Source organism: Canis aureus, chromosome 20, assembly GCF_053574225.1.
Source record: "Canis aureus isolate CA01 chromosome 20, VMU_Caureus_v.1.0, whole genome shotgun sequence".
Classification (NCBI taxonomy): domain Eukaryota; kingdom Metazoa; phylum Chordata; class Mammalia; order Carnivora; family Canidae; genus Canis; species Canis aureus.
This window is the reverse complement of record NC_135630.1, coordinates 29,107,722-29,135,550: the sequence shown is the minus strand read 5'-3', so window position 1 is coordinate 29,135,550 and position 27,829 is coordinate 29,107,722. Positions and strand designations below refer to the sequence as shown.

General features: G+C 36.4%; 1 protein-coding gene across 3 annotated transcripts in view; it reads left to right on the top strand.

Annotated features, from left to right (window-relative positions):
- Positions 1–27,829, top strand: part of UGGT1 (UDP-glucose glycoprotein glucosyltransferase 1) — a 122,998-nt gene that overhangs the window by 17,670 nt on the left and 77,499 nt on the right. For all 3 annotated transcript variants that reach the window (XR_013358971.1, XM_077861219.1, XM_077861218.1), the window contains exons 5-16: positions 2,663–2,775; positions 5,544–5,718; positions 7,023–7,119; positions 8,235–8,313; positions 10,453–10,553; positions 11,459–11,558; positions 12,904–12,964; positions 18,277–18,368; positions 20,016–20,166; positions 20,674–20,793; positions 22,116–22,201; positions 26,135–26,270. Coding sequence is in view for 2 of the 3 variants with exons in the window: in XM_077861219.1 (XP_077717345.1) it covers positions 2,663–2,775; positions 5,544–5,718; positions 7,023–7,119; positions 8,235–8,313; positions 10,453–10,553; positions 11,459–11,558; positions 12,904–12,964; positions 18,277–18,368; positions 20,016–20,166; positions 20,674–20,793; positions 22,116–22,201; positions 26,135–26,270 (1,311 nt within the window). In the remaining variant the exon portion in view is untranslated. The remainder of the gene's footprint in view (positions 1–2,662; positions 2,776–5,543; positions 5,719–7,022; positions 7,120–8,234; positions 8,314–10,452; positions 10,554–11,458; positions 11,559–12,903; positions 12,965–18,276; positions 18,369–20,015; positions 20,167–20,673; positions 20,794–22,115; positions 22,202–26,134; positions 26,271–27,829) is intronic.

Genomic DNA, 27,829 nt, shown 5'->3' with positions numbered 1-27,829 from the left:
CTTCTGTTTTTCTTAAGTCATTACTTCTCATGTTTGTTTTTGTGCCCCTTCTAGTTTAATTTTCATTTCTACGCTGATTTTTCTTTTACAAATTTTCTCTTTAATCTTTCACCTTCACCTCACTTCTGAGTTTTTCCAATTCTGCCTTAGGTTCTTAAAGAAGAACCTAAAAGCAGAATCATGTCTAATACGATTTTCTTGATATATTTTAACTTGTTTGAAATAGTAGTTCATATCTATTTTTTTTAAAGATTTTATTTATTCATGAGAGACAGGGAGAGAGAGAGAGAGAGAGAGAGAGGCAGAGACACAGGCTCCATGCAGGGAGCCCAACGTGGACTCGATCCCGGGTCTCCAGAATCAGGCCCTGGGCTGAAGGTGGCGCTAAACTGCTTAGCCACCCAGGCTGTCCTCACATCTGTTTTTTGGCTGTGTATTTCTGACATGGCTTTATTGAGTATGGCTATGCTGTCCAATATGGTAGCCAGCAGCCATGTGTCAGTATTTAAATTTAAATAAGTTAAGATTAAATGAAATAAATTTAGCTCTTCAGTTGCATCAGCCAAATTTTAAGTGTTTGATGGTCACTGGTGGCAAGTGCTACCACATTGGACAGTGTGGATATAGATTTCTGTTGTTGCTGAAATTTCTCTTGTACGGTCTTCATCTATAAAGATAAGGATGTTACTCTTATTTCTCCTTCCAATCTTTTCTTAGCTTTGTGAGGGATTTGACATTGGGACTTTTCTGCTCCTTCTGATGTGAAATGGGTTTTCCTGTACTTTTAAAGGTTGGCATGGCTCCCTCTTCTGTTTATTTTAGGTAGTGTTAAAAAACATGGTGGCTTTAAAAAAAAAATGGTGGTATGGTTTTTGAGATTTCCTCTGTTCCCCTCCTGCACTTTCATTGGACTTTCTCTTTAGTTGTCTTAATATCTCTCTGCTATTCAAGTTTTGTTGTACCCTCAGCAGCTTCTCCTTACAATGGGGCCCTGTCCTAGCAGGTACTCCTAGCTTGTGAGTTTTGAGAGTTCAGAGCAGCTAAATTGCACTAAGCCCTTTAACCTTTTCATGGGCCTCCTTGTGCTCACCTGGTACTAGATTGAACAAATGCGTTGGCCCACCATACTTTGCAGTGAAAACCTGTTGGCTGTTTTGTTTTTTGTTGTCAGGATCATCAAAATTTCTGTTATTAAAACATCCCTCTGCTTTCTTCTCTATGGCATCTGATACCTGCAGGTCTTATGTCATAGGGATATTTTTTCGCATTCATTTTGTCATAGTGTGATCCATTGACTAACTAGTTGCTCTGTTGTAATGAGGGAGCTTGGGAAAATTGAAAAACTATTGCCAGTTGCCATCTATGCAGAATTTTATTCCTTTTTAAAAGTGTGATAATGAGGTATTTAAAAAAAACTTTTATTGAGATAAACTGAACATTACAAATGAAATGTTATTTGGGATCTTGTCAAAGTGATCCATCCATTGGAGTGTGGCAGGAAGGTGGATGAAGTAAGATTGGCCATGAGTTGATAATACTGAAGCTGGGTCCTGGATACAGGGGAGTTTATCATACTATTCTTTTCTTTGTCTTTGTAAGTTTTATAACTCATAAAAAAAAATCAAGACTGTAATGAAAAGATTTCATGTCAGTTTTTCATGGCAAGCTTTCCATTTCTATATCTCTGGATTATTTCTCTTAAATTTATAATTAATAGAAAAGGACATCTTAATATTATTGTATTACGTAAATGACATCAGTGCACACAACATTGCTTGTCATTATATCCTTTGTTTTCCCATCTCATTGTACTCACTCTTCTCACTGTGCCTCTCATTAGAAAGTTGCAGCTTGACTCATCTCATGCATTGGCATTTATGCATATTCACTTAAAATAAACTTATGTCTCATTCAACCTTTCCCTGAAATATCTTACTATGCTTTGTAGATAATTTTACCTTTTGTCTACATTCCTTTTTAGATCCAGGTTACTTATTTATTTAAAAGATTTTATCTATTTATTTGAGAGAGAGAGAGCGAGAGAGCATGCACACAAATGGGATAGCGGCAGGGAGAGAGAGAAGCAGGCTTCTAGCCAAGCAGAGCCTGATGGGCTTGATCCCTGAACCCTGAGATCATAACCCTGAGCTGAAGGCAGACGCTTAAACCAGCTGAGCCACCCAGGCATCCCAATCCAGTTACTTTTTTAGATTCTATGTCATCTTCCTGTTTCAGAGAGGGGATTCAAGTTAATTTGCATTTTATACTTATTATATGGGCCTAATACACTTAATAAGAACTGTGTAGTTGCACTCTGATGCTTGAAGTTGACATTTGTAAGGTTAGTTTTCTTCAAGGTACATACTGTGTCCCTGGACGTCTTTTATTATTTTCTGAGATAGAATTTACAAATTCTCTTTTGGCGATATTAACATCTACCTCTTGGGGTGATATTGGGAGTAGCTAGGTGAAATAATAAGTAGGAAACAGTGATGCATAAAAACCCTTAAATCCTGTCACATCATGGGGGTTCAGTAGATGTTAATTTTTGTTTTTATTGATGTTATTGTATTGCCATCTGATTACCTATTTAGAGTATTCACGTCCTTACTCTTCTTTGATTAGAAATCATTGCAAGCATGTCTTGTGTCTTAAATGGCAGATAGCAGCTGATGAACCTCCACCAGAAGAATGTAACTCATTTTTCTCTGTGCATGGAAAGAAGACCTGTGATTTTGATACCCTTGAGACTCTTCTCCTCACGGCATCTGAAAGGTAGATTGTGTGTTTCTTTGTGTAAATGTCATGCATTGCATTATGCTTTCTTCTATATCAAATCCATCATTGGATTTTTCTGATGGGTTTTGTGGTCTGTAGGTACAGTTGCTTAGAGTATGGATTCTGGCGCCAGACTGACTAGATTTGAATCCCAGCTCCATTACTAAAAATAGTTTTGTAAACTTAGGTAAATTACTTAACCTTTCTTTTTCTATCTCATTTCGAAATGGAGATAATAAGAGTACTTAATGTAACTATTATTATTTAGTAATAACTGTCTGAGAGATTACATAGGTGTTGTCATTAGCTTAGTAAAGAATTACCTGGTGTATTAAAGCAAGGGCCTGAAGTAATTATATTAATAATGATTTCTCAGGGTATTATTAGTTTCAGGCAAAGGAGACCATTTAAAAGATAATTGCAAGCTTAATTTGAATATTAAATTGGTAATTTAAAAAAATATTTATCTATTCATGAGAGACACAGAGAGAGAGAGAGAGGCAGAGACATAGGCAGAGGGAGAAGCAGGCTCCATGCAGGAAGCCCAATGTGGGACTCGATCCCGGGATCACGCCCTGAGCCAAAGGCAGATGCTCAGCCACTGAGCCACCCAGGCATCCCTTAAACTGGTAATTAAAGGGCTGACTTTTTTGCTTAAAGTTATGTTTCCTGTGGTGGACAGATGTAACAGGTGCCTCTTGTTGTCTGGCTATGGCAATAATTGTACCTTTTCTCCACTGGCATTATAAATAAAATAACAGTGATCTCTCTCTGGTGTTGCTCTGTTGATTCAGAAGAGCGTTTTAGGCAGGGTAGTTCTTCTTTAGTAAGATTATCTGCCTGGCATTTGTTCTCTGCTCACTAAATGGCATGAGAGCCTTTTACTCAGAATGACAACCAGAAAATGGGGTGTGTGTTCCAGCTACCTTCAGGTCAAGGAATGGACATTCGAAAACTTTTTTTTTTTAAAGATTTTATTTATTTATTCATGAGAGACTAGAGAGAGAGAGAGAGAGAGAGGCAGAGACACAGGCAGAAGGAGAGAGAGAGAGAGAGAGAGAGAGGCAGAGAGGCAGAGACACAGGCAGAAGGAGAAGCGGGCTCCATGCAGGGAGCCTGATGTGGGACTCCAGGATCATGCCCTGGGCCGAAGGCAGGTGCTAAACCACTGAGCCACCCAGGGATCCCTACTCTTGAAACAATAATATAAGCCTTCGTAAAGAAAAGAGTGATAGTGTTTCCTCTTTTGAGAGGTGATAACTATTTTTAGTGGTTTGTCATAGTGTTTTGGAGTTTTTTTCTGTGGTTATAAATTTATACAGGTATGTAGGTTTATTTTTACAAGCGATTTCTTCCCAGTAGTATATGTAGTGTATCTCCATATTTTTACCACATGCAAGATAACTATGTAAGAATGTCCTGTAGTTTTTTACTGATAGTTTTAAAGTTGTTTTCTGTTTCTTTGTTTGTTTTTGTTATTATGGTGAGGCTTTCGTGAACATCCTTATTTATACATTTTTACTTTCTGTGAAATAGTATAATTATAGTTCATTGTAAGAGGGAATGGCAGATCATTAAGTCTGTGTAATAAGACTTATTAATATCTTTTTTTTTTTTTTTGAGAGAGAGAGAGAGAGATAGAGATAGAAAGTGAGTGAATAAGAGGGGAGGGATGGAGGGTGGGAGTCCAAGCAGACTCTACATCTGACACAGAGCTCCATCTCACAACCCTGAGATCATGACCTGAGCAGAAATCAAGAGTTGGACACCCAACTGACTGAGCCACCCAGGCACCTGTGATCTCTTAATATCTTGATGCCATTGTTAGGGAATTGTTTTTGAGGGTGAAGTTTTGAAATTTGGGAGGAAACTTAAATGTTAAATCATTTAGTAGGAAGATCATTTAATAAAATGATAGAGGAGGGAGATGCTGTGGTTGGCAAGTTATATGCTTTAAAGTCATCGTGCCTTTTCACATTATTTGTACTTATGTTTTCAGATAAAAGGATAATCTATTTAGGGTTATCTGGGTGATGAAGTCAGTTAAGCATCTGACTCTTGATTTCAGCTCAGGTCCTGACCTCAGGGTCATGGGATTGAGCCCCTGAGTTGGGCACTGAGCTCAGTGTGGAGTCTGCTTGAGATTCTTTCTCCCCCTGTCTGTGCCCCTCCCCTTGCTCACGTTCTCTCTTTCTTTCTCTCTCTCCCTGAAATAGATAAATCTATTTTAGGTCAATAGATTTTATTTTAGATAAGTCTAAAAAAATGATTACATAGTAGAATAGCTTACTAAAGTTTAGTATCCTTTTTCTGGCTTTCATCCTTCTTTAGGAATTGGTAACAATTATTAATCTTAAGTCCGCATTTTATAGTTAGTATTTATATAATGCATGTATTTTTATTATTTTCAGTCATGAATAAGTAAGACTCATATTTGACAGTATTCTTACTGTCAAAACTTTCAGATTTTGATCTTCTTATATTATTAAGATACTTAAAATCTTAAATCATTGCTGCTGTAGCTATATCTTGTACTGTTTTTAATGTTTAAGTACTTTTTTAAGTTTAAAATTTTAAGGGGGTGTGGGAGGATGGGTGAAATATGTATTGGGGATTAAGGAGTACACTTGTGATGAGCACCAGGTGATGTATGGATTTGTTGAATCACTATATTGTACACCTGAAAAAATATAACAGTATGTTAATTGAATGGACTTGAAATAAAAATTGAAACAAAATTTTAAGATTTTGATATTTATTTTCAGACCCAAGCCTTTATTGTTCAAAGGAGATCACAGATACCCCTCATCTAATCTTGAAAGCCCAGTGGTGATTTTCTATTCTGAGATTGGTTATGAGGAATTTTATAATTTCCACCACCAACTTATATCAGAAAGCAATGCAGGCAAAATCAATTATGTATTCAGACATTATATACTTGTAAGTATTGATTTATTTTATAACTTCTGTAAATATTAATTTGCCCAGCATGACTTTGGCATGTAAGTTAATAATACCACCCCTTTATAAAATAAAATAATTTGAACTACTTTTCTTCATGTGCACATGGATTTGCACATAGGAGGTACTTTTGCTTGCCTTTCTGAAGAAATAGAAAAGAATTATGATTAAAAAATGGCTTAATAAGATTTATATTATATTTAAAAATGTAGCATGTAATTTATATTTTCTAGGTTTAGTATAATCAGTGTACTGTGAAACTGATTTTTTTTTTAAACTGATTCTTAAATTCGGTTCCTTTCAAACCTTTTTCTTCATTTTGGAATGTTTTCATTAGATAGAAAGGGAGGGATTTCTAGAGAGGTAAAAACAAGTGAAATTGATTTAAAATTAAATTTTAAAAATCTTTTGTAACATTTAGCATCTAATATATGTGTGTAAACATATTAGCCTTTAAAGTTTCTGTGTCATAATCTCAGTAAAATTGAGTGGTAAGTCTATACAAGTAAAATAAATTTTTTAAAAAAGATTTTATTTATTTATTCATGAGAGACAAGGACAGAAGCAGAGACATAAGCAGAGGGAGAAGCAGGTACTGTGTGGGAAGCCTGATGTGGGACTCTATCGCAGGACACTGGGATATGACCTGAGCTGAAGGCAGATGCTCAACCACTCAGCCACCCAGGTGCCCCAAGTAAAATTTTTAAATGAAAATTTGTATGAACAGAAACAGATTAAAAAAAATACACAGTTTTTGGCAACTGCCCTCCTTCTCCCTGCTTCCCAGACTTTATTTCTGTTTTTAAAGATTAAAATGTCTAAAGCTCCATCCTCATTCAGGATGGTGATAAGCCTGTGACAGTGACAGCTGGTCAGCCTAAGCCCTACCTGAAGACATTTAAATTCATTTAACAATGAACGCATAACACACACGATGCCAGCAAAGTACTTCTGGGTTTGAAACCTCATCGGTTTTCAGCCCTGCTATGTAGGTTCTGGAATTTCCTTTTCTTTTTCTCCATTTTTTTCACATGATTTGGTTATTTTTGCCCTGTCAGCTGTCCCTTCATCTGCTTTTCCTTTTACTTTAGAATTCCCATTTCCATACTTGTGGCAGGATATTAATGAAGTCTAAAGGAGGCTTGAATCTCATGGAAGTTTAAGTATACTTTGAGTGCATAATCCTAGTGGCGTCTATGTGAAGTTAATACCCTCCACGTCCCCTTCACTGTGACATATAAAGAGCCAAATGGTAATGATGGAATACTTAACTCTGCTTGCAGAATCCCAGGAAGGAGCCTGTTTACCTCTCTGGCTATGGTGTGGAATTGGCAATTAAGAGCACTGAGTACAAGGCCAAGGATGATACTCAGGTGAAAGGTGAATTTGTAAATTAAGACTGATGTGTTTTCTTTTTTTAAAATGTGAATGAAAGGGAATTTGTTTCCTGAAGGTAAAATAACAGATTTAGGAGTTTGATGAACCTGTGTTTGAATGCTGGTTCTGTTACTTCTGAGTTGGGTGATGTTAAGCAAATTCCGTAGGTCCTAAATTTTTCCTTTGTAAAGTGTGGATAATGGTTTATGCGTCCTAAAGTATTTGTGAGGAGAGAATAAGATATATAGGTAAAGAAGGTGTAGCACAGTATTTTTGCACAAAAATTTCAATAATTGTAGCTGTTATTATTGATGATGCATAGTTCACAAGTAGACATTGATTTGTGATCTAGTGTGAAATCGTAAATTATCATATACTTAATGAACAGTTTTGTGTTTTTTTATTATTTTCTGCATTTAGAATAGTTTTATATGAATATACTTCCTATTGTACTACTTTAGAGTTTTGAAGTCATTATTTCAGACACAAGGTTTTTGTTTAGTTTTTTTTTTTTTTTAAAGATTTTACTTATTTAATTCATGAGAGACACACAGAGAGAGGCAGAGACATAGCCAGAGGGAGAATCAGGCTCTCTGCGGGAAGCCTGATGTGAGACAGTATCCCAGGACCCTGGGGTTATCTTGAGCCATCTCTCAGCCACAAGTTTTATGTGCAGTCTATTATAATCGTTGTGAACTCACTTTAAAGAAAAAAATGATTGGGTAAATGGAGGATAGTCTAGTACATCATACTGTACTCAATAATTATATTTAGGTGTAGGTTGCCTAATTTCAAAGTCTTCAGAGTTTAGATAACCGAAAAATCCACTATTCATAATTTTAAAGGTATTAATTTTGAGCTTTTTAAAATATAAAATTTTCCAAAGTTTAAGGGGAAAATATATTTTTGCTTTATCCAGAATACAAAATACATTGAAAAACAAATTTATTCTGTTAAAAAAAAATTGCAAAGTGTTCATTGAGGTATTCAGTGTTTTAAATAGTATTAGAGTTTCAGGTGTTTCTAATTTGGTTTACATTACTCAAATTATATGAGGTTAATAACATTTTAATTTCTCTTCTGAACAATTAGACATGTATTTGCCTGTGCTTTTATAGGAACTGAGGTAAACACCACAGTGATTGGTGAAAATGATCCCATTGATGAAGTTCAAGGATTCCTCTTTGGAAAATTAAGGTATGGCATAGTCTTTTGGGAAATGCCCTTATTCTCTTTATGCTCTAGGCTTCCTCCCATTATAAGCATCATCTTTCTATTTACTGTCCACAGTTACAGGTCTCGCAGTAATACTGTATATATGCAAATTGATATGAAGCGATTACCACTTCACTAACTGTATAGTTTATGATCTCCAGGCATCTGTAGCATGTTATTATTAAATGATATTAGGGTGGCCTGGCTATGGCTTTAGTTGACTTCCTTTCTGAGCCTTGCAGTTGATGACAGAAAGTTACATGCCAGTTTTTGATTCACATAATAGGAGACATCTGATTGTTTCACTCAAATTTTCCCAAGAGAATAAAAAGTATTTTAAGTGAAAGAGCTTATAGTTGTTTACTTAAACTAAGAATAGCCTGAAACAATGCAAAAAAGGTGCAATAGATCTTATACATGTTCAGTTGAAATACATTAGACTTTGCTTTATATGAAAGAGGACAAAAGATGTTTCTTGAAGAAAATTTCATAGCCATTTTATGAAAGTGTCATTGAAATTTATAGCTGAAAATTCTTAGCTGTCATTTTAAGTGTTATTTCTATTATGCCGTGATAATTGTTTGGAGCCTTGAATTCTGCTTTATCTGGAAATCTTAATTAGGACAGCTGCAGTGGGGTTTGGTTTTTGTGTTTTTGTTTGTTTTGTCTTTTTTCTTTTGTAAAGGAATGGATCATGAAGAAATATGTGTAGGCCCAGTTTCATGTACTTGAGCTTTAACATTTGGCCCAGTGAAATGACTTAATCATCTGAACAGGTTAGCAGAGGTGACTCAGTTCATGTTGAATTCTGCGCATGTGTTCAGTTCATCCTATGCATATGCATGTTTCTTTGTGTTTAACATCAGTTTTAGCCTCATTAGTATACAGTCAGATTCCAATTTCATTGGACCCAGGTTTTCAGAGTTTCTTTTCATATTCATGTTTTTTATGTTTGGTTTCTGGATAGCATCATGATCTTATGTATTTAGAGCACAAAGGTAGTATGTAGAGTATTCAAGAGATTTTCTTATGTAGGTGTTCAGAATGGTTATTTAGCTGTCTAAAGTAATGGGACCATTTTCTGATAGTCTTATCATGAAGAAAAGTTTGTAGTAACTGACTGGAAATGGATTGCTTGGAAGGTGAAGAATCTGAGTAAATATTTTACTTTATGTATGTGGCATTTAAGAAATTTTGAATTTCTAGCACTTAAAAGTACAGAATTACTCTACCAACCATCTGTTGTCTGATCTAAATGATACATATCTACCTCTGATACCTTCTGTTTTACTAGTTTTAAATAGAATGTACTCTATTTCGAGATAAAACTAAAGGAAATCCAATTATCTTGGTTAGTTTAAATTGTATTTTTTATGTGATTAAAGGATTTGTGTCCATGTAGCTGAAAGAAATTCATTTTGGGACTGACAATGATATATTTCCAGTTTTATTTTGAGAAAGTAGAAAGATTCAGTCTAGTATGGAAAATAATAGAATATACCCATGTACTTACTACCCAGAATTGATTGTTGTAATTGTACTTGCTTTTCTGTTCCAAAGAACTATTAATCAAGTTTATGCCAACATATGCCTTTTACTTAAAAAAGAAACAAACAAGGGTAAAACACTACAGGTAGAGTTGAGGTTCCCTTTGTTCCTATTCTCAGTCCTGTCCCCTCTCCCCGACACAGAAAATCACTATTGATTCTTTTTTTTAAAGATTTTATTTATTTATTCATGAGAGACAGAGAGAGAGAGAGAGACAGAGACATAGGCAGAGGGCGAAGCAAGCTCCATGCAGGGAGCCCCATATGGGATTTGATCCCAGGACTCTGGGATCACTCCCTGAGCCAAAGGCAGACGCTCAACCACTGAGCCACCCAGGCGTCCCATGACTCATTTTTTAATCTGTAAATTTTATGGTTTTTAAAATTATAATTTTCTATATTAACTTATTTTTCAAGAAAAATAATTATGCTTTAATATTTTTCCTATATAGTAGGAGTTTTCTCCTAATTGCTAAGGGGAGAAAAGCATGAAGATAAAATTGGAGCCAACTTCTAAATGTGCTTTTAGAAAGAAAAGGCACATTAATAAGACTTGATTTTATGTTTCTTTCAGAGACCTGCACCCTGACCTGAAGGGGCAGTTGAAAGAACTCAGAAAACACCTTGTGGAGAGCACCAATGAAATGGCACCTTTAAAAGTTTGGCAGTTGCAAGGTAATAAACATATAGAAGAATCACTGGTTTACTTTTTGACTAAATTTTATGGTATTAAAAAAATGTAGAATTAAAAATTAGTGTTCTTTATTTTTAAAGATTGTATTTATTTATTCATGAGAGACACAGAGGCAGAGACATAGGCAGAGACATAGGCAGGGAGAAGCAGGTCCCATGCAGGGAGCCCGATGTGGGACTTGATCCCGGACCCCAGAGATCTCGACCTGAGCCGAAGGCAGACACTCAACACTGCTGAGCCACCCAAGTGTCCCTAATGTTATTTATTTGCCTGATTCCGAGGGTACACAGATTTTCAAGATAGAGTGATTATGATTAATCAGAAAACCTTTTGTAGACAGATACTGTGCAGAAGTAGATGAGTGCCTGATCTTTATCTAAACAGATACATAAGTATAATAAGTATAATAGTACAAACTTGTCTGTCTTAGTTTTTATGTTTCTTTATATATACATTTCTTAAACAGTGTATCAGTCAAATGTTAAAAAAATATTAACATGGCAGGATATATTTGTGCTTTTCTGGTCCAAAGATCTGTCGTATTATTATTTTTAACATTTTATTAAATCTTTTGCTATACTTTGTGGTATGTTGTAAATTCAGAAAAAGGAAAAAGATTTGGGACAGATTTATCTTGTGCTAAATGTAAATGTGTTAGTATATATTTCAGTGTTTTATGCAAGTATAGCAAAGAAGGGCAACAATAAACATTGTAGGGTCTATGAAGTGAATACGAACTGAAATTAAACCATCTGCACTCCCTGAAATGGTTGTATTCTCAGGCATTCTCAGTTACCAAAAAATTGTGAGAAAGAAATGCATTTTTTTTTCTTATTTCTCTTCGCATTAGAATATGCACTTTCAATTGTATTTGACTTTGTTGCAGATCTCAGTTTCCAGACTGCTGCCCGAATCTTGGCTGCTCCTATTGAATTAGCTTTGGTGGTTATGAAGGATCTTAGTCAAAATTTTCCTACCAAAGCCAGGTAATAAAGAGTAAGGCTCTGAGACATTCTTCTTTGACACTATCTAATTACCTTTATGTTTACATGCAAAATGAGGCAAGTAAAATATGAAAATGTTTAGGAAATTAAAGTTTTACTACCAGTACCATACTACTGATAGTGCTTTTTGGGAAGGTGGCAATACCATATATATAGTGAGGTTGGAGAGACCCATCTAGCTTGTGTCCTTGGCTCTACCATTTGGTAGTTGTGTGATGTTTGCAAATAAGCAACCTCTCTTTACCTTACTTCCTCGGCAGTAAAATAGAAATAATTATACCTGCCTCTCAGGATTAGATGAGTTAACAAAATCTGATGTATGCAGATGTACCTGCAAGCTCCTGAAGAGTTTCATATATATCATCTTATTCAAACTGGGTGAGGAAAACAAACAAACAAACAAACTGGGTGAGGAAAATGAGTTCTAGAGGCTGACTTGTTCATTATGACGCAATAAGATTTTGAATGCAGCTTTTTTTTTTTTTAAGATTTTATTTATTTATTCATGAGAGACACACATAGAGAGAGAGAGAGAGAGGCACAGACATAGGCACAGGGAGAAGCAGACTCCATACAGGAAGCCCGATGTGGGACTCGATCCCAGGACTCCGGGATCACGCCCTGAGCCAAAGGCAGACGCTTAACTGCTGAGCCACCCAAGCGCCCCCTGAATACTGCTTTTTGATACTGCTTTCAATTGTATAATGATCCTCCACATCACATAAGTAAATAATTTTAAAAGCCAAATTTTTAGAGACTATAACAACTTAAATGATTGCCAGTATTTTTCTTGAGTAACTGAACAGGTGTTTTGACTTCTGATGTGAGATATTTTATAAATAAATTTATTTGATTAGTCTTGGAAAATATTTCTTAGACAGGACTTATAAATCATATGGTACATTCTCATTTAGTTCAGCGTGCTATTAAAGATATACATGTAGAATTCCACCTCCATCAAAAGTGCTCAAATAGGATGAGCAGTCTGTCACCTTAATTTAACATTAGCCTTTAGCCTGTGAACAATAGAGCTCATATATAGGAATAGAGTTACATATATTTAATTTAAGATCTTGGGAATAACTGCCCTTGCTTTAAAATACTGCTATTTCTGCTACTTTTCTGTGGTGTCATATCTTGTAATAATGAAAATATTATGTACACCTGAGTGGAGAAATATATTTGTAAAGATGAGGTTTTTTTTTTTTTTTCCATTTAGTTTTTTTGTAAAGTATTGAGCAATGTGTTGTTTCATATCTAAATATAGGGAAATTGAAGACATTTATATCAAATGTTAACCTAAACACTAATATTTTTATTTCTTTAGAGCAATAACAAAAACGGCAGTGAGTTTGGAACTTAGAAGCGAAGTGGAAGAGAATCAGAAGGTATTACCCAGTGGAAAATCACTATTTTCCTTTCTGTTTTGTATTTTTTAAAATGAGGAAATCTGAGTTACATCAGTGACATTTAACAGTTTTACCCTCCTTTTATCAAGAATGGTAGTCTTTTATTTCTGTAATCTTTTTTTATATTTTTAATTTTTAATCAAAGTTGAATATTAATATAATTTGAACAAGAGTGCCTCAGTCATTTAAGCATCTGCCTCTTGATTTCAGCTCAGATCATGATCTTAGGGGTCCTGGGATCAAGCTCCATCTTGGGTTCTGTGCCCATTGTATAGTCCTGCTTGTTCCTCTCCCTCTGCTCCTCTCTGCGCTTGGGCTTGTTCACATGTGCTCTCTCTCTCTCTCTTTCAAACAAACAATCTTTGAAATCTTTTTTTTTATTTTTTTTATTTTTTATTTTATTTTTTATTGGTGTTCAATTTACTAACATACAGAATAACCCCCAGTGCCCGTCACCCATTCACTCCCACCCCCCGCCCTCCTCCCCTTCTACCACCCTAGTTCGTTTCCCAGAGTTAGCAGTCTTTATGTTCTGTCTCCCTTTCTGATATTTCCCACACATTTCTTCTCCCTTCCCTTATATTCCCTTTCACTATTATTTATATTCCCCAAATGAATGAGAACATATAATGTTTGTCCTTCTCCGACTGACTTACTTCACTCAGCATAATACCCTCCAGTTCCATCCACGTTGAAGCAAATGGTGGGTATTTGTCATTTCTAATAGCTGAGTAATATTCCATTGTATACATAAACCACATCTTCTTTATCCACTCATCTTTCGTTGGACACCGAGGCTCCTTCCACAGTTTGGCTATCGTGGCCATTGCTGCTATAAACATCGGGGTGCAGGTGTCCCGGCGTTTCATTGCATCTGTATCTTTGGGGTAAATCCCCAGCAGTGCAATTGCTGGGTCGTAGGGCAGGTATATTTTTAACTGTTTGAGGAACCTCCACACAGTTTTCCAGAGTGGCTGCACCAGTTCACATTCCCACCAACAGTGTAAGAGGGTTCCCTTTTCTCCGCATCCTCTCCAACATTTGTTGTTTCCTGCCTTCAAACAAATAATCTTAAAAAAAATCAGACGGTGCCACCACTTTGTTTATATAAACAGCATACTCCTAACATGATTTATTCCCTGTTTAGGGGATCCCTGGGTGGCGCAGCGGTTTGGCGCCTGCCTTTGGCCCAGGGCGTGATCCTGGGGACCCGGGATTGAATCCCACGTCGGGCTCCCGGTGCATGGAGCCTGCTTCTCCCTCTGCCTGTGTCTCTGCCTCTCTCTCTCTCTCTCTCTCTCTCTGTGTGTGACTATCATAAATAAGTAAAAATTAAAAAAAATTTTATTCCCTGTTTTATCCCCCTTGTCAGAAGTATTTACTATCAACACTTAGCTAATTGTTTTGATATTTATCCCCAGATTTCTAGCAAGTTTGAATTGGTACAGTTTTCCAGTTTCAAACTTTGTCTCAGCCTCCCATTACAAGGATGATGTTTAAGTTTCTTTCACTGTCCCTCAACCCCATGTCTGCCTTTAATCCATATTGGCACTCCCATGTCTCTCTATTTTCGTGTTGTAATTTTATCAATTTTTGTTCTGCTCCACTGTAGTCTGGTGGTTCTTTATGTCTAGGGCATACCAGTTATCCTGAGACCTTGCTTTAAAGCAATCTTTTGTTGGATCTCCTATTCTTGGATTCCAGGTCTTCTTTGTTTTTGGTTTACTTCCTTATTTTGGTGCAGCACATCATTCTTCATGAGAAAAGTTGTGTGCAAAATAAATTTCAGACTCTGAGAAATCAATTTTCCATTTCTGTTTTTATTGATAGATTGGCTGGGTATAGAATTCTATATTGGAAGTCATTTAGAAGTTTTGTTACTAGGTTAGGATGGTTCTGCCCCTTGGTAGGCAGGTTGAGACCATACCAGGTGGGTTGCCTCTGAGGTCATCTTTATTTGTATAAATAGGGAGATCGTGGGGAATAATTTCCAAAGCCATGACTGTCCCAGTAGGGGTAAGCTGGCTCCTTCTTTAGGGTTTGGGATGAATATTCCCCAAACCAGGGACTTTTGCATTGTAATGAAGCTGAGGATGTGGAGCAAGTTTTGATTTTTCTGAGGGGGTGTCATCTATCATCCTCAATTGTTTCTTTTTCTGTTCCAGCAATTTGTTAGTTTCTAAACAGTAAAATTGCCTGTAGAACCTTTTAGGAGTTTCCTGAGTTCAGTAGGTCAGTCCTGAGTTCAGGTGGTCAAGGGTGGCAGTTTGAAAGGCCTTGCTTCTTGGAATTTTGGTTTCTGTTGTGAATATTGAGAAATCTGAACTTAGATCTGATTTTTCTTTTCCAGAATTATTCATGATCTTTTCTTTGGCCCTAGTAATCCAAAATTTCACACTGCTCTTCCTTTAAAAAAAAAAAAAATCTCTGTACTGTTAGGTGGTTAGTGGTCTTCAAATCTGGAAATTAATTTTCTTTGATTTTGGGAAGTTTGCCTGAATTATTTCTTTGCCTCATTCCTTCTGCTTTCTCTCTTTTGTTTTTCTGGAATTCTTCAGTTTTAAGGTATTGCATCTCCTCGGCTAGTTTGACCAATTAAAAAAAATTTCCCCCCCCTATTTTCAATTCTTTTATATTTTTAAACTTTCTGGGAAAGATATTCAAGCCTTTTGGTTGACATTTTTCCTTTAGTTGTCAAATCTTTAATTTCTAAGGGATATTGTATTTAGATTCTTTTTATAGTGTTCTCTTACCTTTTGAATTATCAGTGGTGTGTGTGTATATTTTTTTCTCTCTTGCATCATCTGTTTTCTCTTAAGTTCACTTTCTTTTTGTCTTGGTTTCTTGCTTTAATGTTAGAGGCTTTCCTTACGTGTTTGGTGTGGTGATCTGCTCTTATTGAAGAGAATGGGCAGTAAAGAGCTGGTGGGAAGCCTTTAGGATGAGGCTTTTTGACTGTAGGCTTTCCTAGGTTGCTCCAGTGTCAGTATCCTGAAACTTCTCTTCTTTAGCTGTTCAGTCTCCAGAAAAGGATCTTCTGCCTGGAGGGTGAAGTCTGTCTGCCTGGGTGGTAGAAGCCCAGTAGGAAGAACATTAGGGAACTTATACTCAGTCCCCTGTTTTCATTATGGGATCCCTGCCCTCTTTGGGTTTCCCAAGTTCCAGGTTCTATCCTTCACTCTTTCCAGGGAATGAGCTTCCATTTTTTCTGGAGTAGAGGGAGTCATGACAGCAGTCACCTTGCTGCATGAAATCAGCAGGGGAGTCTGAGGGCTCTTATCTATAAAAAGCTGTCCACCAGAACTCATTTTTTAACTTAGTTATTACCCCCTTGTACATGTGTTCTTTGTGCTGTCAATCTTGATTGAGTCTTTTAAGGAGTTCCATAAGATAACTTGTGGTTTTAGTTGGCCTTTTCCACTATTGGCCTGGCATTTAGCTTTCTTAGGGTTGCTAAAACAGTTGCTATTCATGCAGCTCCTTTCTACCTTCTAAAATTAATTACCCTTTTTCTTTTTTGTTCTGTTTATTGTTTTGGATTTATGACTTTATAAAAGTCCCTTTTTAAAAAACTGACATTTTGGGATGCCTGGGTGCTTCAGTGGTTGAGCATCTGCCTTCAGCTCAGGTTGTGATCCCGGGGTCCTGGGATCAAGTCCTGTATTGGATTCCTTACAGGGAGCCTACTTCTCCCTCTGCCTGTGTCTCTGCCTCTCTCTGTGTCTCTCATGAATGAATAAATAAAATCTTTCCCCCCCAAAATACAAAAAAAACCAAAAAAACCCTGACATTTCAACAGAGTTTCAGGAGGGAAAAAAAGAAATGCTTGTGTTCAGTCTAATATCTTTACCCCAGATTTTTAAGATGTTTGCATATGAGATATTAACTAATAGATCGGAGGATAAGGAAACCAAATTTATCTCAGATGTTTACTAAATTGAAGAAACCTTATTGATAATTTTTATTTACCTTTTTTTAGGGCTTTTTTCCCCCACAAGAGAATAAAACACTAAATCACATAAACTGTAGTATTTCCTGGATTCTTTTTTTTTTCATATTGTATTAAAGTATAAAATATGAAAGTATAAAACACTCAAAAATGTACACAAACCCTAAATCTTTAGTGTGATGAATTTTCACAAAGTGAACTTCAGTCTGTTACCAGCACTCAGATCTTGAAATAAATATGAGTTGTATTTATCAGTTCAGAATCAGTACTTCTTACAGTCAGAGGATGACTGGGCTTGGGTGTGAGTGGACCTGGACATGGAGTTTTTCTTTCCCATGTAAGAAATTTCCAGTTCTGAATTGATGTAACTCTCCAGTTTTCCCTTATTTTACTTGGCGGTTTAAGCCTTACAGGGAAAGAAGCAAAAGCTGTGGCTTCCTCATCGTTTTATGCTTCACTCATTGCAATATTGGACCTTAAAGTTTACTTCTCTTAGTTTGCTGATGACTGAGAAATGAAGGAAGTTCAGCAGTCCCTGTCTTCTTCCTCTTAGCACTGCGAGAACTGAGTTCTGTTTAGTATCTGAGTAATTTCTTCCCTTTGCTGTGTGGATTAACTCCCTGTGGTGCGGAATATGAATAGTAGTCTCGGTTTCCTTGGAAGGAGAGTAATTAAATGGAAAGAAGTCAACAGAAGCTACAGCATGACATCCAAGCAGTGTGTTGGATGGGTCAGGCAGGTCTGAAGGGCTGTAGGGACTGCAGTCACCTGTGTGCCATGGCAGCCATGGTCTCAGGGAGTAGAGCTGGTCTTGGAGAGTTAGGTTGCATGTAGGTGCTATCCTCAGGGCAGCAACTCAGTTTCTTAGTGTGCATTAGTTTGAAGGTTTAAGGGAGCTGTGGGGGTTTGAAACCATTTTAGATTAGATCCCTGGAGTTCATCAAGAAGGCCCAGCTGTTAGTGACTGCTGCTACCACCTTGGTGTCACAAGCAGGGAAAAGTAATAGAAGTCCTCTTTTATGAAAAGTGACCCTCAGCGCTTGGCTTATTTAACCAATCTCCCTCTTCCTCCTTCCCCCAACATTATAGGAAACCATTCTATTAATCATAGTTGGAAGGAAGAAGGGAAGAGAGGTATATTTCTCATGAACCAGCAGTTTCATTACCATGAAATAAGTGCTAAGAAGGGTCTTTGGGAGTACATAAAAGGAAATCTTATCCCAGCTTCAGGATTTTCTATAATACAAGGGTGCAGCATTTGTACATGAAATCAGAAATATGGAAGTTTTTGTTAAACATTCTCTTGCTGCTTAACAATTTTTTTTTTTTTTTAATATTTCAGTATTTCAAGGGAACTTTAGGATTACAGCCTGGAGATAGTGCACTGTTCATCAATGGACTTCATATTGATTTAGATACACAGGATATATTCAGGTATGGATAATATTCTCTGGAAATGTTCTATAATGTTAGCTCCTTATAACATGTTCAAATTGTTTTTCTTACTTGATGTGACATGTGTAAAGCCTAATGGCTTACTAGGTGCAGTGAGAGCACTTTAGGTAGGTTCAGGACTGGGATGGGCATGATGATACTGTCATTTATCATAATGGACATTGAGGGCCCAAGTGTCTTTAGAGGATGCCTTTGAATATCTAGAGGGACGCTTGGGTGGCACAGTTAAGTAGCTGACTATTGGTTTTAGCTCAGGTGGTAATCTCTGGACTGTAATCTTAGGGCTGTGAGATTGAGGCCCACGTGGAGTATGCTTGGGTTTCTCCCTTTGCCTCTCTCCTCTTCCCTCCCTCTCTGTCTGTCTCTCTCTCTCCTTTGTCTCTCAAATGGATAAATCTTTTAAAAAAAAAAAAGTATTTCTTTTTTGTGTTGTTAAAATGTGGTTCAGGACTAACTTGCTCTTAGTTGGCTTCATGAATTTACAAGGAGGGGTGTGGATTGTTAGGTAGAATTCAAATTTTTGTCCATAGAATTAAGATCGACAGACTTGACACTGTGGCTTTGTAATAGTAAAAACGAAAGTTATTGCTAATCCTTCAGAAGAATGAGTTCTCTCACAGTAGGATATTTTTTACATTATTTTAATTGAGCTTTTATGTTCTCCTACTTTTCAGAGTTAGTAAAATGGGTATGGATACTTTAAAAAATTGCCCAGGTCTGTTTTTTTTTTTTTTTAAAGTAAAAAATAGACGCATATCTCTTTAATTTTTCAGAGTTTACAACTGAGTGCTTTGCTCATTTAAACAATTTTAGATGATACACAGGTAAAAGAACTAAGAAAAGTAAAGTCTTCATCCTGATTTCTTTTCTTTTCTTTTCTTTTCTTTTCTTTTCTTTTCTTTTCTTTTCTTTTCTTTTCTTTTTTTTTTTTTTATGATAGAGAGAGAGAGAGAGAGGCAGAGACATAGGCAGAGGGAGAAGCAGGCTCCATGCACCGGAAGCCTGATGTGGAATTTGATCCCAGGTCTCCAGGATCGCGCCCTGGGCTAAAGGCAGGCGCTAAACCGCTGCGCCACCCAGGGATCCCCCTTCATCCTGATTTCTTACTTCTTCCTCCTCCATATCTCTTCTACTTTTCCTAGCAAATCTCTTCGTTGGGTATAAATTCCTCCATACCTTTTACTGTGGTTGTAAGTGTGTGTACTTTGTTAATTGACACTGATGTTGTAATTTACGTTAAATCTACGTAATGTATTCTTTGAGATAAATTTTAAATTATGAGATAGTTGTAGATTTATGTGCAGTTGTAAGAAATAATAGAGAGGTTACCATAGTGTTTTTTAAAAACATGCAGTATAAAATTCAGGTGAGGATTATATAATTCTCAAACTGGGTGTTTATATTTAGAGATAATTTTATATCTGGTAGATAACATTGATAAGTATAAATAAGAAGCAAGTCCTATCTACTTGGTTCTACATATTTTGACAAGATGAAGCAAGGGGAAGTACTCCTTTTTTTTTTTTTTTATTTGAACAGAACATTGTGTTTGAACTGATAAATTTTTTCATGGTGAGGTTTTTTTAAATAAAGTTTTTTCTTCTAAATACCTTTTTTCCTCCCCAGTCTGTTTGATGTATTGAGGAATGAAGCTCGGGTAATGGAGGGTCTGCATAGATTGGGAATAGAAGGCCTTTCTCTGCATAATGTTTTGAAGCTGAACATCCAGCCCTCTGAGGCTGACTATGCTGTAGACATCCGGAGTCCTGCTATTTCAGTAGGTATTCTGTTGGGGTGTCCAAGGAGCGTTCTAGCCAGGCATTTTATTATGGTTTTCTCACTTGTCTTTTGTGAGAAGTAAATTATTTTTCCCATCCCTTACTTACATTATTGGCATCAAACAGTGATTTAGAACAACTGCTTATGTGGGACTTTGTATATAAGATAAAGTAGTCTCTTAAATCCTCCAAAAAGTTAAACTATTATATTTAATTTGGTTACGACAGTGATTTTTACAGTTTTGTTTCCCCCTAGAATTCAGCTTGAGTGTCTTTTGGGAAAAAGAATGCTAAGTTTGTATTTTCTCATTTGCATACAAGTTCTGTGTGATTATTGTGTATATATTTTTTGGCCAATCCTTCTTTAAAAGAACTTTGATTATTTTGTATTTAGAGGTCTTTCCTATGTGATTCTTCTTAAAATCATTTCAAGTCTTACTGTTATTTTTGGTAATTTCACTAATAGTAACTAAAGTGTATGCCCCATGTTGTGCTTTTTTTCCTAGTGGATCAACAACTTGGAGGTTGACAGCAGATATAATTCATGGCCTTCTAGTCTACAAGAGTTGCTTCGACCCACCTTTCCTGGTGTTATCCGGCAGATAAGGAAAAACTTGCATAACATGGTGAGTAAAATTCCTTATTGTCTGGCAATGTGCTGTTTCTCCCTTGCCTTCTTCCCTGCCTTTCAGGCAAATCTAGACTGTTCATTTCTCCCCTGTAGTAGCTGCTTCTTCCACCACTATGACCACTAAATATGTTCTTCTACCTCCATATTCAAACTGAAAGGGTTTTAAAATGTATTGATCATGTTTAAGGCTGTGAGATGTCACAGTAGCAATACTGCCTCCATCAAGTCATAAAAAATGTTCCTCATCCTTAACCTGAAAGTTCAGATCGTATTGTTTTAGTTTTTTTTTTTAAGATTTATTTATTTATTTTAGGGAGAGAGAGAGAGAGAGAGAGAGAGTGTGTGTGCATGCAGGCAAGAATGGGGAGAGACAGGGGGAGAGGGACGGAGAGAAAATCTTTTTTTTTTTTTTTTGGAGAGAGAATCTTAAGTGGATTCTGCACTGAGTGTGGAGACTGATGTGGGGCTTAATCTTAAGACCCTGAGAGCACAACCTGAGCTAAATCAAGAATCTGACACTTCAGTGACTGTGCCGCCCAGGCACCCTTTGTTTTATTTAAAGATATTTTTACTCAGAAGATGAATATGCCGCTATTCTTTTCCTTTAATATCTTAATTCCTAAAATTTCAATACATCTTTCTGTGAGCTCCTACTTGTTAGAGAGAGGAGAGGTTTTTAGTTGGCCTTCTTTTCTGCCTCTCATTTCTTCTTTTTCCACCATTTGCTCTTAGAGATTGGGGGCAGGTCATCTTCCCCGGAGCTTGCAAGCGAAACTATCCTCTATACTTGCCTCACTCTTGAAACTACTTCTTTTCCTTCCCAGTCAGTATTTCATTCTTTCTCTTATTATGTTTCTGAAGTTTATTAAATGAGATTATAAATGTATTTAATGCACATTATGAAGTGTTAATACATGATAGTTCTATTGTGGTCTAAAAATTGAATTCTGAATGAGTTCTTAATTAAAAGATGCTTAGAAATGAATACACAAGAAAGGTAATCTCTGTTTTCAAAGGTAAGAGAGTTAATAAAACCTGGGTTTTGTTAGGTGTCATAAAAGTATGGGTGTTGATAATCTGGAACACAGTTCCCATGTTATTAGCAGAACACCATGGAAAATGAGTTCGCTTTTCAGTACCATATTCTCTGAACATTAAGGAGGGAAACTGCTGTTTGTGTAACTCCTTTTTTATGTGGTTCAAGAGTCACTGGGAAAAGATTACCTTTAAGTACAAAGCCTAACAGCATTTTTATTGGCCCTGTGATATTTGAATAAATTTCATTTTATGTGTTCCCTTTTCCTTTCCCCTTCACAGGTTTTCATCGTTGATCCTCCTCATGAGACCACAGCAGAGTTGATTAACACAGCTGAGATGTTCCTCAGTAATCATATACCATTAAGGTAACACTGGTATTATTGTATGCTATAAACCTAATTAGCTGAGGTTTTGTTTGTCATTCTTAAGTGCAAGTCTGCTGCTATTAGATAAATAATAGTTGGATCGGGGATCCCTGGGTGGCTCAGCGGTTTAGCACCTGCCTTTGGCCCAGGGTGTGATCCTGGAGACCTGGGATCGAGTCCCACATCGGGCTTCCTGCATGGAGCCTGCTTCTCCTTCTGCCCGTGTCTCTGCCTCTCTCTCCCTCTCTCTGTGTGTATATCACGAATAAATAAAAAATCTTAAAAAAAAAATAATAGTTGGATCATTAATGGCAGTTGTATCTTTTGTTTAAGTATGAAGCAGTATCTTTTGAGTTAGAAAATTTGATTCTCAATGAATAAAAACTTAACACCACTGAATTATTAATAAATAGCCCATGTAAAAATAGTTAGACCAGCTTGCTTCCCAGTGGATGGGAATTTTCCTAGGTAAGCATCAACATCGCAAAGCCTATTTCCCCTTCCAGTGAAGATAAAGAGCTCTGCCAACAGCTTCTTTAGACTGTTAAAGACCAGGTGTACATGCTGCTTTTTGTAGATGCAGACACACTTGTTTTATTTGCGTTGCCAAATCTACCAACAGAGTACTTGATTGGCTGGATTTTTCACTGTGCCTTTTAAGAACTGTGTTTTAATGCTTTATGTATGTGTATTAAGATATTTTCATGAATAATGTCAACAGAAAATTTGAATTCTTAGAAAACGTGAAAATAGAGAAGAAGAAAAGGCTAGTCAACAAATGTTGTGTGTGTTCTGTACCCAGCCAGCACTGAGCTAAATGCTGTGGATAGTATCTAAGCTGTATTCCTACCTCCTTGGAAAAAATACTGTATGTGATTTCGTTCACTTAAAGATACTTGATCAGGTGCTAGGTTATGTCCTAGCTTTATAATTTCAGGGAAACCAAAGATTATAAACGAAGGTTATTTGGGCGAGACAAAGGTTTTATGGAACAGTTGGATATTAGTTAAGCTTTGAAGAAAATAGAGGGTTTTTATTGATGGAAAAGCAGAGATTTTTTTTAGTGAAATTTTTCATGTGAAATATGAATATCCCCTCGTTTGATGGAGGACTAAACTACTGGATTGCAGCCAGAGCTCTATTTTGATTAAAAGGGAAATAAAAGAACATCGAAGAAGTTGGCCCACGGTACACAGTGGGCACTAAATAAATGTTTATTGAGTTGTATTGAGGGATAAGAAGAGGGAATATAGTTTTCATATTGCAAAGTAGGTGAGAAGACCCTTAACTCATGGTAGTAGAGAGGTGTGTTGGCATCATTGATGGAGCCCCAAGGCAGACTGGCATCTCCTTTAGTCTTTGTTTCTGTTGCTGTGGGGTTGACGGGCTGAGGAGAGGGGACAAATCCGTGGTACTTGATGAGAGACTGGGCCTGAAAGAAAAAGAAGTCTGAATTTTGAGGCCTACCTAACAGAAAAACTGATGCCCTTTCTAGAAATTAGAAACTTGGAAAGGGGAATTCCTTTGTGAGGAGATGCTTATCTCTTATATCTGTTTTCATAAGAGTAACATTTAGGTCATTTGTGCCCGGAGCCTACTCCTATGATTTCTGTTACGAGTGGGATTTTAAAAAAGAAACACAATTTTCATCTATAAACAAACCCTCTTGCTACCACCATGTACATATACATACACTGTACACATATCTCAGGAGAGCATGATGTTGGTTATGTATCTTTTTGTATTTTCTTCTTCTATTTTTAAGCTTTACCTTTGTCTAATTAATAGACCGTATTTTTTTAGAGCAATGTTAATTACCTGGTATTGATACATTATTAACTAATGTTTGTACCTTACATTAGGGTTCATTGTTTGCATTGTATATTCTGTGGTTTTTGACAGATGTGCAATGACATGTTTCCACCAGCACACAATCCTATGGAATAGTTCCACTATCCTCCACATCCCTTGTGCCTCATCTGTTTGTCCTTCCCTCTCAACCACTGGCAACCAGTGGTCTCTTTAACTGTCTCCCTTGTTTTGCTGTTTCCAGACAATATGAGTTTCCAGGCTCATGATATTTATATCTTCATTAGATGGGCTTTTTTTTTTTTTCATTTAGCAGTATGCTTTTAAGGTTTGTCTATGTCTTCTTGTGACTTGATAGACCATTTTATCGCCAAATAATATTCCATTATATAGATGTACTCCAGTGTTTTGTTTTGTTTTTAAATCCAGTCACCTATAGACAGACATCTTGGTTGCTTCCAGGTTTGGGCAATTTATAAAGTTGCTGTAAACATCCATGTATAGGTTTTTGTATGGACATAAGTTTTTAGCTCATTTGGGTATATACCAAGGGGCACAATTGCTTTATCTTATGGTAAAAGGTAAATTTTTTTTTTTTTTTTGATTTTATGTATTTATTTATGAGAGACACAGAAGGAGAGAGACATTGGCAGAGGGAGAAGCAGGTTCCCTGCAGGGAGCCCGATGTGAGACTTGATCCTGAGACTCCAGGACCACACCCTGAACCAAAGGCAGACACTCAACTGCTGGGCCCCCAGGCATCCCAAGTGTTTTGTTTTAAAAGAAACTACCACACTGTTTTCCAATGTGGTTGGGCTATTTTGCATTCTTGCCAGCAATGAATAAGAGTTCTTGTTGCTCAACATACTCTCTAGAATTTGATGTTGTCAGTGTTTTGGATTTTAGCTATTCTAATAGTTCTGTAGTGAAATCTCATTGTGGTTTTAATTTGAAATTCCCTAATTACATGATGTTGAGCATCTTTTTTTGACAACTCTGCCTTGTTTGCTGAGGTACCAGTTCAGATCTTTTGCCCATCCTAAAATTTTGTTGAGTTTGAAGAGTTCTTTGTACGTTTTGGGTATCTGCCCTTTATCAGATAGGATTTTTGCCAATCTGTGGCTTGTCTTCATTCCCTTAATGATGTCTTTCACAAAGCAGAAGCCCTAATTTCTTTCTTTCTTTTTTTTAGAAGCCCTAATTTCAATGAAGCTTAGCTCATCTTTTTTTTTTTTTGGTCATGGATCATGTTTTTGCTGTTAGATCCAGTAAATCATTGCCCAACCCACGATCACCTAAATTTTCTGTGTTCCTTTCTCTAGGAATTTTATAGTTCTGTGTTTTACATTGATGTTTATGATCCATTTTGAGTTAATTTTTTGTGAGAGATACAAGGTCTCTGCCTAGATTTTTTTTTTTTTTTTTGCATTGTGGTTGTCCAGTTACAACATCATTTGTTAAAAAGACTGTCCTTTATCAATTGAATTGGTTTTGCTTCAGTATGTAGGCTAGTGACTTCTGTATTGGCCAGTGCAAGTTTTTGCTTTTATTTGGCTTTTTTTGTTTGTGTGTGTGCGTGTGTGCATGTTAGTTTGTAGATGTGTAATGGTATGGTATCTTATTGTGGTTCATTCTTTTAATATGTAATAAACATTAATCTCGGTTGTAGCTTTTTGCCAACAGGTAATATAATGATTTTCATGTTTTCCATTTACCAATGATTTTCATCTTGCCTATGTTAAATAACCCCCTTTTTTAATATATTTTCACATTCTGAAAATGTTCACTTCCCCTAAGTTTTGTTTAAAAACAAAATCCCCATCTAAAACTATAGTGAAACCCTTCATTTCAGTAAAGGCCTTATTTCACCATGTGGAACCAGTGTGCTTTAACAGTTGCAAAGTCTAAACCACCTTTGGGAACCTGATTTTCTCTTCTTTGAGTGATGAATGCCTTTGCCAACCGTGTTAGAGTAGGATGTGAACTGTGCTTTTCAGAAGAGGAAGTTTTCAGTAGAGGAAGTTACAATATGTGAGTGGGATACAGGAATGCCATTCCTTTTAACCAGTTGCGTTTTTGAGATAAGTTCTTTTTCTTCTTTTTGCCCTTCCCCTTCTCCCTCAGAATTGGTTTAATCTTTGTGGTTAATGACTCTGAAGATGTTGATGGGATGCAAGATGCTGGAGTGGCTATTCTGAGAGCATATAATTATGTTGCTCAAGAAGTGGATGATTATCATGCCTTCCAAACTCTGATACATGTATGTTTTCAATCAAAATGGTGAATAATTTTCTTAATTTAACTTTAAGAAACAGTATGAGTTAAAAGGATCTTATATTTCTATAAAGAGAAAAAGCTTGATAAATTCTCTCAACTTTTGTGTTTTATATTTAAGGAGTTGCTTTTACTGATTCACTGATGTTAGTAATAGATTGCTGTGATTTCAGCTAAGATTCCTTAGGAGCCCTACTAATATATCTTAGTCTTCTGCCTTTTGGTGATTTGAAATCACTAATTTTTTTTGGTAAATGTAATGTTCTCTTCTTGTTTAAAAAAATGTTTGCTTTTATCCCCTTTAAGGTCTTTATGATATTTTAATTCAATTTAATATTCAAATTATAAATTCTTATTGTCTGTTTTCTCTATATCTTTTGCCTTGGGAACTGAAATGCTCTAAGTTTTAAATATACTTAAGATATTTGTTCAAGTTCAAACAAGGAAGTCTGGTGTTTTCTTTTTTTCTATTTTTGAATATAAAAAATTTATAAGTAACAGTTGTTTTGCTTACAGATTAATGGTAATTATTAGAAAACCATCTTTAAAGCAGTTGATTTTCACCACTTTTTAAAAAATTTATAAACATGTCAGCCTGCTGTTTATTATGTTTGTTATGTTTATTGTTTAGAAATTCAGTCTGGGGCATTTTTTTATTAGTTAAAATGTTCATTTATTTATTTGGCTAACATCTATTAAAGACTTACCATTTGCCAGGCCTGCTACAAGCTGCAAGGAATACAAAGAAGAGTAAAATTTTCCCCCTGTTCTCAAAGACTTTGCTGTCTGGTGGGAGAGATGTCTGTGCAGGTGGTTAATGCAGTGTGGGAACCACAGCCAACTATGGCAACATCAAGACCTCATTCCACTAGGGATGGCATTGTTTTGGAGTGGGAAGTTGTCCCAACTGAGTGTAGGAGGGAAAACAGAAGTCAGTTGAGCAATGGCTACAAATCAGAGGTAGTGATTCCCTGTTGTCCATTTGGCTTGAGCAGAGCTGAGAGGGGAACCTAGTCATCAAGGCCATCAGCCAGGCAACGAGTGTCCAGTTTGCAGAAGTTAAACTCCAGTTAAAAGCATTCTGATGCATGTATGGAGGCAGATCTAACACAGAGTAAAGGTGGTGGCAGTGATAGTTTGTGAGCTCTTGTTGGGATCTCTGTGAGAGAGACGATGGTGAATTGCGGTTAGCAATAGAACTAGGGAGAAAGAAAGAAGTTCAGAAGAAGCTGCTGAGGATGTGTTTTAAAGTCTGCTTTTTAAAGTTGGTCCACCACCCTGATAGCTGTGTATATGAAGGAAAGGATAATACGAGTTTTCATTTTTTAAAATCTTTAATTGCAACAAGAAAAAACATTGTATGTGGATTGTAAAATTTTTAAAAATAATATTAAAGTGTATTGATTTAAAATTTCTCATTCTCTGCCTTCCCAAATCCTGCTCCTTAAAGGCAGACACTATTAGAAGGTTGTCTTATGTCCTTCTAGGTGTTTAACTGTATGTATACAGAGACAGTTGTGTTATTTGGTTTATATCTGCTGTTTT